This window comes from Leptosomus discolor, chromosome 6 (assembly GCF_034619465.1).
Source record: "Leptosomus discolor isolate bLepDis1 chromosome 6, bLepDis1.hap2, whole genome shotgun sequence".
Lineage (NCBI taxonomy): Eukaryota > Metazoa > Chordata > Aves > Leptosomiformes > Leptosomidae > Leptosomus > Leptosomus discolor.
This window is the reverse complement of record NC_141396.1, coordinates 43,968,178-43,983,709: the sequence shown is the minus strand read 5'-3', so window position 1 is coordinate 43,983,709 and position 15,532 is coordinate 43,968,178. Positions and strand designations below refer to the sequence as shown.

General features: G+C 39.0%; 2 protein-coding genes across 3 annotated transcripts in view; both read right to left on the bottom strand.

Moving 5' to 3' along the window:
- Nucleotides 1-6,608, bottom strand: part of LOC104344634 (ATP-dependent translocase ABCB1) — a 50,138-nt gene extending 43,530 nt beyond the window's left edge. The window contains exons 1-4 of the mRNA XM_086467322.1: nucleotides 6,503-6,608; nucleotides 5,922-6,088; nucleotides 4,425-4,522; nucleotides 1,456-1,510 (exon numbers count right to left, since the gene is read on the bottom strand). Of these exons, the coding sequence (XP_086323448.1) occupies nucleotides 1,456-1,510; nucleotides 4,425-4,522; nucleotides 5,922-6,088; nucleotides 6,503-6,608 (426 nt within the window). The remainder of the gene's footprint in view (nucleotides 1-1,455; nucleotides 1,511-4,424; nucleotides 4,523-5,921; nucleotides 6,089-6,502) is intronic.
- Nucleotides 6,609-14,820: 8,212 nt separating this feature from the next.
- The window catches only part of ABCB1 (ATP binding cassette subfamily B member 1), a 44,528-nt gene continuing 43,816 nt past the window's right edge, over nucleotides 14,821-15,532 (bottom strand). For both annotated transcript variants that reach the window (XM_086467121.1, XM_086467122.1), the window contains exon 27: nucleotides 14,821-15,027. In XM_086467121.1, coding sequence (XP_086323247.1) covers nucleotides 14,821-15,027 — 207 coding nt within the window. The remainder of the gene's footprint in view (nucleotides 15,028-15,532) is intronic.

The window sequence follows — 15,532 nt, the reverse complement described above, 5'->3', positions numbered from 1 at the left end:
GTGAACATTTACGGCTAGTTTCCCACAGGTTTTCAGAAAATGGGGAGAAAGACAGGAGCTCTGCTGAATGCAGGGCTAGCACTGAGAGTGTGGACAGTGTGATGCTAGTTGTCATTGCTCCTATATTGCTCAGTCATGGTTTTCTCTTGCTTCCTCTGCAGGAAGGAGTTTTGTTTCAATGCTGGAATTGTCCTTCAGGTGGTAAAGGGGCATTAGTTTTCCATAGGTATTTGGGAGACTTGTGAAATCTCTTCACTTACGAAAGAAAAAATTTTTTCCTGAAGCTACCTCAGATCCTGTTAGTCACAGACTTGACTTAAACCTGAATAAATCCTGAGTCTGCTACCTGTTTATCAGGAACTTGAATTACTCTGTTAAATCTTAATACAGTGACCAATGAGATTGAACTAGTACAGAAGTTGCCTTGTCATTTGCTTTCTAAGATACTTCAAATAGCTATGTGAAGTTTCATTTGAAGTCCTCAAGAGGCCAGGTAAGGAAAGATGTAATAAGAGAAATTCTTATGGTATGTTATGAAAACTTCTTCAGATGATTGAGTCAAGCCCTGGAACAAGTTCCTAGAGAAGCTGTGCAACTGCAGCTGCTGGAGATTTTCCGAACTTGCCTGGACAAGGCTCTGAGCAAGCTGCTCTAACTTTGTTGTTTAGCCTGACTTTGAGAAGGACTTTGGGCTAGATGATCTCCTGAGGTCCCCTTTTTCTGTGATTGCTCTAACTATGTAAAATGCAAAAATATTGTGGCCTGCATATAAAAGAAGAAAATTATAACTGTGTGCTTCCAAATCACCTGTTTAAAAATGAATGCAATTGTATTGTAAAATCTGTTGTGACTCTCTCCTATTTGTTGTTCTCTGGCTATGGGTTTGGGTGGGAGAGAGGCTGAGAAAAGACTGAGCAGTAATTAGTATGGTACTGCTAAGTTAGAATCAATTGCAAAAGAAAAACTTGAAAATGGAAGCTAAGATTTCCTTGTTTCTGACAATGCCTTTTGAAGAGTATTCCATTAGGCAACTATGCCAGGTGCTTATGAAAGTGCAGCTAGCATGGGAGATAAATTTTCTGGCATAAGTTACCCTTATGCTGGGGATTTTCCTTTTCTTTCTTTCTGTGTCTCCAAACACATCTCAGGTCCGTGTTACACCCTCCTCCCCCCACCTTCTGTTAATAGACCCATGTCAACATCTGTTGGACGTAGCTGTGACAGTAAATATCTCTAGCATTGACAGAGTTTAAGCTGGTTTACTGCATCTCCTGTCTGCCTTTTCTTTCCTTTCTCCTCTCCTACATTTTCCCTTCCCATTGCGGATGTCCGAGTACTCTATACCATAAACAGCGAAGTGCCTCTAGTACACTCTGCAACATGAGTGGATATGTATAAATAATAGATTTTAGGGTAGACTGGGACTGCTAAACATGCAAATATAAAGAAACTTACCACTGTAAACGGGCTGACCATATTCAGTTTCTCAGCTTTCTTCTTGTTCCCACTGCTAAAAAATTACGACTGTATTTTAAGTAGGAAGAGCATTTAAAAGATAAAGCAAGCCTAGGGCATTATTAATGCAACTACTATCTCTTAATTGTGTTCAGATGCAAGGAGGAGATATAGGAATGTAAAATAAGAACTTTCAATGTAATCTCAGTGCATTTCTCTCAACACTGTCAAAAATACTTTCAAGAAGACTTCTGGTTTGATACTGTGTTAAGAGGGAGTCTATTTGGGAAAAAACCCAGTACAGTCTAGCTGTAGGTTACAAGCTACCTAAGTAAGACTCATTCAAAATTACAGCTCCTATGAAAAAGTATTAAGAATGGCTGTGGCTAAATCTACAATGGGATTTTGATAACGTAGCAGAAGTCCTCTTGCAGACTTTGCTACTGTCCTCCTATTTACACTCCACATTGTTTTATTCAAGAAGAGGGCGGGAAGTTCTTTGATGATTAAAGCTGCCTAGGCTAGGGCCTCATGATAGCTATTGGCAAACTTGGTGGGTAGGCTATCTAACAATATTGCCAATTGTCCGTCAAAGACCTCTCATATCCAAGTACTTTGATTTCGGATTATTAGACTGCAATTGGGCAGACCTGTCCCTCTAATAGTAAGATTCAACCTACAGAACTGAACTTGGAAGAAACTAGTCTGTTACAATGGGAAGTGGACTGCAAAGAGGAAAAAATGGGACAAACTTGGTGGTGAAGGAATGCAGTACTTTGTGATGGTCAGAAGGCTTGTACTAGAAAGAATAAACGAACAGGTAGAATTTCAGAAAAATCATCGAGAATTTGCAGGGCAGTGCCTTGTCCCGACACAAGATACCCTATGAGTTATTAATGGGGCTTACGGGGCTGGAAGATGATCTGTGTCAACCAGACTGTGTTAAAATGATGTAGGAGTTTTGCTTCCACTTGAAAAATTGAAAGGTTCACATTCAAGGTCTCCACTTAAAAATATTAGTTAAAGCACTACACTTTAGCTGACTCTATTGCAGCGAAGACCTTGGGGTCTGGGGTTGGGGTTTTTCAGTACTAACCCTGTATTCATCACATTGCCGTCATGAGCTGTACCAGTTTTAGATTGAAAAGGACAATAATCAGTCTTTGCCTAGACAGAGACAAACCAAACTGTTCTGCTCACAGTTTCCAGGTTGGGATTAAACTGTATTTCTCTAGCTTGGGCACTCCCAGCAAAGACTGGAAAGCAACATCCTCGGTCAAATGGGCAGTGTAATTTTCAATAAAAATAGGCATCTTGTTCAATCAGTAGTGCATCAGACTTTCACTGGATACTCTAAAACACCATAAAATTTTGTATTCATTTCTCTTCTTCCGAAATATGCCAAGCCCTGAGAATGTTATTAAAATCCACCTCATTTGCAGAGGGAAATAGGGTTTTTAGAGGTGGGTGCGTTTTTTTAACAAATTCGAAGTGAAAACCTGAGATACTTTATTTTTACCTTTCATTTTCACAGCTTTTTGGTGCAGTAAAATGAGCAGGGATAGCACTGAGCTTTATTCTGACATGTCAGACGCTGCAAGTTGATGAACACTGCAACGATAAATTACCATACCTCCCTCCGTGGACAAATTGAGGACAATTTGTTAATGTTTTAAGACTTTTTGTCTAAATCAGAATTAAGTATCTCCTTTTTAGCATGAAAAAGATGAGCTTCATAAGTGTCCTTAACCTATAAACCTCCAGAGAGAAGACACGGGAAGGTTGACAACTGAATACATTTAGTTTTCCCCCCAAATACCCTGTACTCTCCAGTTAAAGCTGAGCCCATCAGGCATGTTTTAAAGATGTAGGTAAAATGTCAAACTCTTTCCACTGTTTTGCAACGGGACTTCTCTCAGCTCCAAAAAGTTCAGTGTCAGATCAAATATTAGTCTTTCTCCTGCTGTCATCAGCACAAGTTATTTTAAAGGACATGAAGCACTCTGCCAGCCAACAATTTAATAAACTCTGATCAATCCTACCTGAGACTAGCCACTGTTTCCATTTCTACCATGCACACAGGGCAGGCTCTGGTGCCTGGAAGTCCCACTCAAACTGTCTAAGCCCTCCTCCATAAGGTATGTGGGGATTAGGCGTCTTTTACTGCATAACATAGGAAACAGTGCATTACAATATTATGCAGTTTTTTAAATCGTGGAATCTATATTCCAGTGTGATCTGTTTCTTTTTTTGAAACAGGAATGGAGTAGAGAGGAGAGTGTGCAGGACATCTGCTTATTGCAGGTGGGTTGAACTAGATGACCTCTAAAGGCCCCTTCCAGCCCAAACTGTTCTATGATTCTATGATCTGACCCAAATCAGCCCTCTATTCCAGTAAAAAAGTGACACTACTTTCAGAGAACTTGGAGAAGCACATAACTTAGCTGTCCTTTAACTACTCCGACTTCAATTCTCTCAGTATTTTGTATCAGTTCTGTAACAAAACAGGATAGACACAGTTGTCATTATTTTTTTGCAAAAGAACAAGTAAAGCAGCCAAATTTCCAATAACCCCAGTAGAAATTCTCAGTCATAGCATCAAGGTACAAGCAAAGCTTTCTGCTCCTCAGGCAGGCTTCTCCTGATCTGGTAGGTTCAACTGGATCCACCTGTTAACAATTTATCTGTACTTAGATGTATTTATCCATATTTAGATGTAGATATTGATACATTTTTATATCTGTGTTCGTCTATATTTTCTGAAGAGAATAATGGATATCAAAGACTTTTCCAAACAAGGGAAACTGTGATTAGTCTTGTATTGTTTACCAGTAAAAATTAAGCCTGCGCAGTTAAGGGTGAAATGTTAATAGAACAGAATCACAGACAGCCCAGGTTTGAAGAGACCTCCAAAGATCATCTGGTCCAACCTTTCAAGGGAATATTTTGAAATCAACTGCTATACTTACCATGTGCCTTCAGATCTGTAATCCTGATATGATACAGCAACACTAGCATCCTTTCCATTTCTGTAAGACTTTGTTTCATCTTCAGAGTGCATTTTAATCTGTTTGAGAAATGAAGTACCTCAGGAAAAACCGCCTGTAATATTTAACTCAGAGAATGCAAAGCTAATAATCTGAAAACCTGTATTCCGATGTGCTGTTTGAAACCAGCTTCTCTTCAGTTTTTAGGCAGGACCCCCAGTGGTGGGTCCTCCTCTAATACGCTGGGTCAAAGCATGCAAATTTCTGCAGTTTAATTAGTACAAAATAAACAGTAAAATGTATTTTAAAGTAGAATGAAATTTCACTGGATATTTTTGCTTTGTTTGTAATACTTGTTATCGAACATTGATAATCTGTCTCAGGCAAAATACTTACCAGGATGTTGATCTTAATCTGTTTTCATCTGCTCTGGAAGGTTATTCAGCAGTCAGTAAGACTAGGTTGGTTAGGACAGAGCAGTGAGGTTGGACTTTGCTCAGTTTACATAAAACTCTAATGAGGAAGAACTTTCAAAACCTGGTGCATGCCAGCCTTTTGCAGTGCCCTCAGAGACAGCTAGGTCTGCAAAGTACTATGTATACACTCTGCCTCCATAAATGGAGTGCTCAGCAATGAATCACTTTGAAGAGCCTATTTTATCATTGCCACTCTTGAAAACCTCTGAGAACTCTGCTCTTAATTCCTCTCAAAGGAAGTGTCTTTGTTCATATTTTAATCATTCCTTGTAATGTTCACAAGCAATCACGATGTTTGAAAAAACACTGTTTCCTGGAGCAGACCATCACGCTGGGCCATGAACCCACCATAAGACGTTCAAGGGAAGAGGCTCCTGTTATCACTGGTCAGTAATCTGTGATCACACTGAATGGGATTTGTCATGGTGCCTTTTGGATATCTTGTGCCCAGAAGATGGGTTCATTTGCAGAAAATCGTATACTTTCCTTAATGATAAATGCCCATAAAGACTCTTTAGCCCTACTTTTATAATAGGTAAGAGGTGATGCATATAAGTTTTGTAATAGGATTTAAACTAGGCTATATTTTATCTCTTGTATTAGCTCACCTCAGAGTTTTATGGATGGTTGTGTTTATATCTGGAAAATCAGCATTGTCTTTTCAGAGTTTGATAGTGTTATTGAGAAGGGGTGGAAAGCCTATTAAAAAACTACTAAAACAAAAAAATTTTGAACAGAATGAGGTTTGGTCACGTGAGCGCTCTCAGGAACTTTGAGGAATTCAGTATTTTCCTTTCATTAAGAGTTCTTGGAGTGGCCTTTGAGGGCCTTACAGCAATGCAGTGGCAGGAGGAGGTGGCAGAGGGGAAGGGAAGAGCTGCTTCAGCCCCCTTTCTCATCAGGAGAGGCAGAAGAGGAGAGAGAAGCAACCATGGCAGTACTTGAGCATCCACTTCTCAGCTTTCTATGGCCATCCTGTAAACAACTATCCGCAACTCCTAACCCAAAGGTCTGCCAATCCTTGGCTTTCACTGAGCAAAGGCATGGCTTGATGTCGTGCTGTCAAAACAATGTTGTTGGAAGTGATGGCAAAAGTGACAAAATCCCCCTCTTTCTTCTTGGGGAGACACAACCCAAGGCTGGTTCCTTGACTCAAGCTGTCAGCCAAAACTGGGGAAGAAAGCAGAGGTCACAAAGTATTTCTAAAACATTTCTTTTGTCATATTCCAATCACCTTTGAGGTGCAAGATACTCTGACTCCTTGCACAAATGTTCAGAAAGAGATTTTCAAGCATTATTTTTAAGACTATCTACTTAATACAGCTTGTGATATATTGAATGGTTTTGACAGACTGGAAGCCACTGTATGGAGCGGATCTGTTTAATGGGTTGGATCTACACAGTTGACCATGATTTTTCCTGCACAGAATCACAGATTGGTTGAGGTTGGCAGGCAACTCTGGAGATTATCTAGTCCAAAACCTAGCTCAGGGAAGGTTAAGTAGAACCGGTTGCTCGGGGCCATGTCTAGTCTAGTTTTGAATATCTAAATATAGACTCCACAGCCTCTCAGTGTTGAACCACCTTCACAATAATAAATCTTTTTCTGACGTTCAGACAGAATTTGACCTATCGCTTCTTGTTCTGTTACCGGATACAACTGAGAAGAGTAATGTGCATGGACATACATGGTCACTCACAGTGACAAGTTCATTGCTGTGTTATGGAGAATTATTTTAAAAGTCAGCTGTGCTCTGGCATGAAAATTCTAGATATATGTTTTATTATAATTTAAGGAATCTTATAAACCTGGAAATCTGGAACATATTGAAATGAATTGCCCACCAGCTCATTCGATCCTTCCTCATTATAAAACTTAGAAACAAAAGGCCACATCAGTTTTCAGATAGCTACAGCTGAAGAACAACTGCGCAACATAAAATGGATTTTCTATGTGAAGTGCAATTAAGATAATAAGGTAACGCTAAGGAATTTGCTGTGTCCAAATAGCGTAATTTAGCTGGCTCTATAAACATAGAAAACATGTAATCTGAGAAAATATTGATATTACAATGTTCAAGTATCCATTTAATATGTGAAATCCCTAATACAGACTTTTTAAGATGACAGATTTAATGACCTACTCTGTGTAATGGTAAATGGAAAAATATTTTGTTCAGATGCTTAAGATGTGTAACCTCAATCCATAAGCTGGAATCCAAGTAATTGGCCAGTTTGTCAGTTATTTATCATCTCTGAAACCGAAGTCAGTAGGTAAGAACCCTTGAGGGTGTTGAAATGATTCCTCCTGAACCAGGTGTAATATTTCTTACCCGTATGTGGGTATCCTGAAGCTTAACATTTGCAATATTCTCTGAGTATTTAGAAACAAAAGCTGTGGTTGAAAACAACAGTCCAAAACTTTTGTTGCTTTAATCTGAGACAGAAGTTCCTTTTATTTGCATGAATATTCTGATGCTTTGCTTTTGGACATGATATGGGAATCTCGAGGCAAAGACCTGAAAAAGGGGTTTACTCTATCCACAAGAGGGAGACAGATTGGAGGTCCCAGACAGGTAGACTGCAGCTGCTATTCTGATGTTTGTAGGTGATAGTACAAGAATCATGATCACGGCCAGTGCTCAAATGCACAGGCAACTAAACACACATTATCTGCTACAGCTGGATGAGGGACAGCCAGAGGAGGCTGAATTGGTGCTCCGTGGGGCTTCTCAGAAATGTCAACTCTGGTTTTGTGTCTCAAGCCCCAAACTATTTACTGGCTGAACTGATGCACATTTCCTCTACAGCTGGGAGCTGAAAGTTTTAGTTGTGTAGTTATAGTAAATTTTTTTTGGATCAGAGCATATACTCAGAACAGTTTTTTTTGATGATACTCGTGAACATACTCACCAGACATTTCTTCTTTGAAGAAATCTGGTCCTAGAAACAGTTTTTTCCTCAGTGTAGAGTGATAAACCATATCTATCCTGATTGCAGCCAGTTTTATCAATTATATAATAAAAATCTTTTAAGATTATTGTTTTAATTTAGGTGATATAACAGTGCATTGTACATCTGTTTTAAAGTCTGTCATATATTAAATTGAACCAAACATTGAATTTCCTGTGCACAGCTGCAAAATCAAGCAATTGTGTCCGGCTTTTATCTTCTATTAGCAGGAAATACTAAATTCATCTAGTATAAAATACTGATGTTGGTGGTAAAATGCCTGATGTCTTGCAGGTGAAAAGTCTCACTTTAATATAACTGTAGCATTTTAATATCCTATTTTGTAAATTTCTATACCTGTTCTTTAAAAATTATTCAATGTAGAATGATAGTGGTGTTGAAAGTAATATCTCTTAAAGAAGTAATTCACTCAGGAAAATGGCACTCAAACACTATATCTGGAATCAAATTACTCAGACTAAATGAAAACCTCTTTGCTCTTGTAATAGTCAGAAATATTTTTAGTACATGGGAAGGCTCTTTAACTTCCTTCTTTATCGTAATATATTTTGTGACAAATAAGATTAAATTAGGAAGAAATAAATGAAAGGCCTTTGATTTAAATGCTAAGATAAACATTATCTACCATCATTGATCGCCTCCAGTAGGACTGCTTGACGTAGCACCAGCTGGGAAGAGCAGTCAGTGGTTACTCTCTTAGTCTGGGTCTTAAGAGCTCTGACTAGTAGACATGGTAGCAATGCTGTCAGGACTAGATCGATACTATTCCCTTGGGCAGAAAGAAGAGTAGGGATCCTGGACAGTAACCAAAAGCTCATAAGAAAATTGTTCTTTGGGTTAGACAGAACTCTGCATATATTGAGTTGAACAAGATAGACATGACGAAGAAAAGAAAAAGAAATTTCTGAAAGAAAATGCAGATTAATTTAGCCACTGTCTGAACAAATGAGGCCATCATGTGGCAAATTAAAGACATGGCCACAGAAAGAGAAGTCATCGATTAATAGTATTTATGATAATGAAGAAAATACACAACTTCCATCATGAGCTCAAAGGAAACTGCTGTGAAAGTTCAGACACAGAAATTCCACCTAGCTTTTCATTTTTTCATGAGAAATTCTAGAGAAATTTTAAATGGTATTTTTAAAATTCTTTATCAGTGAAACAGTCTTAGATAGAAATCACGTACATTTTTTCTATCTTTAAAGCCTCATAGGTAATAATGAAAGAATGAGAGAAGGAATAATCATGTCTTCAAAGGAAAGATTTCAAATGTCTTCAAATGAGAGCCAAGTGAGAAACTAAGTTTCTGATTCTTTATCGAGCTCCTCAGGAAATTGTTGGAAATTATAAACATCTGCATAACTAGATTGTTTTATGCATCATTGAATGTACTGTTAACAAGCTGAACCTTGAAATATTATCATCTTGAACTGTAATTCTCACCTCTAGCATGCATGAAGAGTTATGTCTGAGTTGTTTCAGATTTAACAGATATGTAAATAACTCTTATATTTGATAGCTCATTTTCTTTTACACCAAAGAAGAGAGGTACATGGAGATAAATCTTCTGCAGTATTACCTGCAGAAAATCTTGGAAAAAATTTAATTAGGAATTTCTATGCTGAATTCATTTTGTGGATGGAGAAACATGTCATAATTCCACAGTGCTGCCTTCTACCATCCCTTGGAATGTGTGCATAAATTTTGTTTGTTGAACAACATGGAAATGTCATATTGTTTTACATCACTATGAAATATGTGTATGTCAAGGAATGACTGAAGAGTTTGTACAACAAACAAGCACATTGATTAATCCAAAACAAAAGCTGTACAAGAAGTGATACATGTACAAGTGAAAGTAAGAAGAAATTAATACTGGGGAAAGCCAAGTGTGCCTATAAAGAAAAACATGTGTTGCCAGTGTTAACCAAACAGCTTGTCAGAGCCCCAGTGGTAAACAGAGAGTAGATAACACTCCTCACCTCACACCTCTAGTAGCTTAATCCTTTCTAAACTCTTCCCTGACTCTTTTTATATATTGCTGTAAAAAAAGCTGACCTAATTAAGGACACTTGAAAAGTAGGTGGGAACTAGGAGTTAGTGTGTCAGATAGATATACATTCCTTCTCCCTCAACATCTCTTCACTTTAACAATTTACATAGCCTGAACTTCATTTTTTCTTAGATTCCACCTTAATCAAGTTATTCACTTACCCCATTTTCATAAGTGATTTGAGAAACAAATCAGAATTAACATGGAAATAAAACTATTACTCTTTGTTAGATGCTGTAAGGACCATGCTATTTTATCTTAGAACAATTGTTTGCTGTATTAAAAAAAATTGTTAACACATTTCTCTCCTTTACTATCAGTCATTCAAGGTGTGACTCATTTTCTCTACCCTAAGGCATTGACAATGTAGGTATTTATGATAATCATGCTCACATCCTTTTACAAAGAGATACAGTACAAGGGTACTTGACAATAAGAGTTATTTAGACTGTCTATAGGTACATTTACCATGTGCCTTTTCCTGCGCAAGAATTAATAGTTGAGTGGTTTTACCCTGTATTCATAGGCAGCATGCCATGTTTCTCCTCTTCTCCGAGTTGTTGACTTCCTTCCTTTCAATGACCAAGTCTACAAGGTAGATTGGATTTTGAGGGAGAGGAGTAGAAGGAAGAATTATAAATGAATAAATAGACAATACAGGTTGAGGAAGAGATTAACTGTGTGTCTATTTGTATTATCAATGATTACAAGGATTACTTATTAAGGTAAGGACAACCAGGTGATCAGGCCCAGTCAACATGTGTTTATCAAAGGCTGGTCTTGCTTGATTAACCTGATCTCCTTCTATGACAAAGTGAACCACTTGGGGGATGAGGAAAATGTTGTGAATGTTGTTTACCTGGACTTTAGTAAAGCCTTTGACACCGTTTCCCACAGCATTCTCCTGGAGAAACTGGCTGCTCATGGCTTGGACGGGTGTACTCTTCATTGGGTAAAAAACCAGGCTGGATGGTCAGGCCCAGCATGGTTGTGAGTGGAGTTCAATCCAGTTGGCGACTGGTCACAAGTGGTGTTCCCCAGGGCTCAGTACTGAGGCCAGTTCTGTTTAATGTCTTTATCCATGACACGGACGACTGCACCCTTAGTAAGTTTGCAGATGACACTAAATTGGGTGGGGGTGTTGATCTGCTCGAGGGTAGGAAGGCTCTGCAGAGGGACCTGGACAGGATGGATCAATGGGCCTAAGCCAATTGTAAGAGGTTCAACAAGGCCAAGTGCCAGGTCTTGTACTTGGGTCACAACAACCCCATGCAGTGCTACAGGCTTGGGGATGAGTGGTTGGAAAGCTGCCTGGCGGAAAAGGACCTGGAGGTGCTGGTCAACAGCTGGCTGAACATGAGCCAGCAGTGTGCCCAGATGGCCAAGGCGGCCAACAGCATCCTGGCCTGTATCAGCAATAGCGTGGCCAGCAGGAGTAGGGAGGTGATTGTGCCCCTGTGCTCAGCACTGGTGAAGTTGCACCTCGAATGCTGTGTGCAGTTTTGGGCCTATCACTACAAGAAGGACATCAAAGTGCTGGAGCATGTCCACAGAAGGGCGACGAAGCTGGTGAAGGGTCTGGAGAACAGGTCTTGTGAGGAGCAGCTGAGGGAACTGGGGTTGTTTAGCCTGGAGAAGAGGAGGCTGAGGGGAGACCTGATCGCTCCCTACAACTACCTGAAAGGAGGTTGTAGCAAGGTGGGGGTCTGTCTCTTCTCTCAGGTCACAAGTGAAAGGACAAAAGGAAATGTCCTCAAGTTGCGCCAGGGGAGGTTTAGATTGGATGTTATGAAGAATTTCTTTACTGAAAAGGGTTGTTAAGCACTGGAACAGGCTGCCCAGGGAAGTGGTTGCATCACCATCCCTGGTGGTATTTAAAAGACATTTAGGTGTGGTGCTTAGGGACATGGCTTAGTGGTGGACTTGGCAGTGCTGGGTTAACACTTGGACTTGATAATCTTAAAGGTTTTTTCCAACCTAAATGATTCTGTGATTAACAAATTCTTCAGGGAGATCTTTAGTGTCTTGCTGAAATGAATGTTACCAGGAAAGTTGTTTTCATAGACAAGTTAGCAGCAAGAAAGAGACAACATGTTCAAAGGATTTACTCGTAAGTAAGCAGAACTGATTCCATTATAACTAGATTAACGGGGGGCAATGTCAAGGTGGAAGATTGTTGAACGTCTCCTGACATGTTAGATAGTTTGGGAAGAAGTTTGAGGGAATGCTGAAGAAGAGACCAGTGGAGATCCAGAAATTATTTACAGTCTTCATTTGGACATGGTACACGGTCTATGCCATTGGTGAGAAATAATCCTTCAGAATCTTTTGAGGGGAGGGAGAATGCTGGAATTTATTTATACTCTCAGTCTATGTCAGAAATTATAGAATGGCTTAGTAGTGAGGCATTTGTTGCATAAGGAACAGCAAATTGCCCTTATCGGGGTAAGTACGCTGGAGAATGCTGGGCAATAGGACACTGTAGTATTCAACACCCTGACAAGAATCTGCAGTAAGAAAGACTTTCTAGACATAAACCCCATTTTTCTTCTGAGAGCTCTTTTTTGAGCTGGGAAGTAAGATCTCTTATGCCCTGTAGAAAGATGTGGTAGAATAATGGTCCTTAAAGCAGAATTGTCCTAGGGCACTCAACCCTTCCTTTAGTTCAAGCATTATAATCTAAATGTGTATAAATTGAATATGGTGAACAACACATTTTTGGAGGTGTCCCTGCTTGTCCTTTTGGCTTTGTGACTAAAAATTACATGATGGTAGCACAATAGTAGTCATACGGTTGCTGTGGTCTTCTGAAAGGAAAGTCTAAAAGGAAAGCAATTGTGAGCAGCAGCATAGTTATTTAAGCATTTATGGTGGATATGGAAAAAAAGATCCATTATCATTAAAGTGCTTACTTTCCTTATAGCCCTTTTCAACCAAAAGTGAGGTATTTAGCAATTATTACACAAACTTTTGCATAAATTTCAAGAAAGAGCAAAGAAATAATTTAGAAATGTGGCAGAACTAGGGAAAAAAAGATTGTTTTGGAAAGTTTTTGCATTTGACATGAATTTCTGAAATAGATTTTAAACTATATGGCCAAAATTTTCAAAACTGATTTTCAGATGTCCGTGGTAAAACATTTATGCTTCTTGTCTGATTTTCAAGAAGAGCTAAATTTATCTAGTAAATCTAGAAATGATACAAGTTGGGGAAACAACACAATCATTACTAATGCAATCATTAGAAATTGTATCATCAAAAATTAAAAGGCCTAGTTTTAAAAAGAAATGACTAAATTCCAGAATTTAGTAAAATAATGCTTTTACTTGAATCTTCAGATTATAATGTTAAAGAATATCTATTCTATTCTTGCAATTGCAAGTATAAATTATTTATATTACAGTGCAGACACTTAGCATTACTCATGGACAAGAACCTTATTAAATCAAGGAATACATTAATAGGAAATAAAGAAACTTTCTAGTCAAATTGGTCTTCCATCTAAGACAGAAACAAAAGAAAACAGGTAAGTGATTCAAGAGGGGTACAATAAGACTGCATCAATCAACATTCTGGAGAGTGTTATTAGCACATTGAGGAGACTAACTGCCTATCAGTTAGGCTGTGTGTGTATAATTATGTACATGTAGGTAAAATGGATCATATGTATAAATCTCAGGGAATCAGAAATTGCTACGACGGAAGTGTGGAAGATCAATTAATCAGGCCAGTTTTAAACTTAATACCAAAACTTTACTGCATAGATATTCATTAACAACATACATTGCTAATGGTTAGTTCTTAATAATAATTATGAATCACTATTACTACATATTCAAAGCAGTTAGTCCTCAGTTAGTCATCTTAAATTAGTAACTAATATACAATATCACAGAGCTGATGCCGTGTAATTTGCACCGATGGTTACAGTCCTAGAGAGTCTGAGTCATCAGGGCAATCAAGTTCAAGAGCTCTTCAATGAAGGAAGCTAACACTAAAAAGAATGTCTTCCTTCCCCCTCCTCCAAGCCCAAATGAAAGATTTTCACCTTTTATAAAATATTGCACTTTAGAAAGTTCTCTTCCCTTGACCTCTGACCCCTGAGACTTCAGGAGACTTGCAGATACCACTTCCCTGGGCTGCAGCAGGTGCCTTACCTTGCCCATCATTTGGGGTTTTTTTCTTATCTGCTGCTTCTTCACAGAGTTATACTCAAAGTACCCTTTTCCCAGCTCTTAAGGTTGCACCTCTTCAATGATGAGTAACTGACCATCAGTGAGGTACTTAGAGTTCTGGGACATTTGTTTTCAGACTGCGCCCATATTTTCAAGATCATTGCTGTCATCCCAGGCTAAAACTCCACAACATAACAAGAGACATCCAGCATCGAGCTCCAGCTGCCCTGCAAGTTCTTGTAACAAGTTGGTAGCAAGCTGAATAGGCCAGGCACAGAGCACAGTACACATGCATGGTGAGGATAAGACTTGAGGTTGTTTCTGGCAATATCAAAACTATTTTCACTGAGCATGAATATGTTTACAGGTTGTTTACCAGACATGCCTGAATAGTGTCATTTTGACAGAGTTCAAAGCAAGCTAACATTGATTACATTTGGCTTAGCATGCTTCCACTTGTATGAGCACAGTAGGCCTCTGTTTTGGCCACATATTGGATTGGTTTGAATAATGAAAACTAGTAGCGAGAACCTGGTACATATTTACTTAGTATTTCTTGGTTTTGTAGGAGTTATGAAAGGAAGGAGGAAAACCAAAAGTGTCAAGACTGACTACTGATACTGAAATAATTACAGTGACAAAAATAGCAGTATTGAAATAATTACAGTGACAATTCAGAAATAAGTACTGCCTTTAATTTACATGTTGCACGACCCACTTTGAACATTGACCAGAGAATAGTAGGTGCCTTTTTCAGCCAGGAGCTGCTGATGGGTCCCTTGCTCTATGACCTTGCCATTCTGGATCACGGCAATCTTGTCAGCATTTTGGATGGTGGAGAGGCGGTGAGCTATCACGATGCAGGTGCGACCTTCTCTGGCTTTATCCAGCGCTTCCTGGACGATCTGTGCAATGAACAAACCAAAAGGTGAACTATTCTGGCAGCTGTCATGAGACACACCTCAACTGCCATCTGTGAAGTAAACTGTAATATGACAGTGAGGGAAAGGGAGTATCTGTGGCTTTAGCTTCCTGTTTTAGAATCAGCCTGTGTTGGCAAAGAGTCAAAACTGTCGTAGCGGATGGTACCATGATAGCTAAGAGGATGAGATGGACCCAGGCTTGTTACTGAGATGCGTGCTAGGAGAACAAGAGAAAATGGTCATAAATTGTAACAGGGAAGGTTCTGACTGGATATGAGGAAAATACTCACTGCAAAGATAATTAAGCATTGGAATAGGGACAAAAGGGAGCTTGCTGAATTTCCTTGGAGATTTTCAAGGACCCTACTGGACACAGCACTAAGCAATCTAGTCTGGATTAACTATGGGCTCTTGTTTGAAGAGGAGGTTTGATTAGAGGTCTCCAGAAGTCCCTTCCATTAATTATATATTGGAGTTAAGTCAGTAA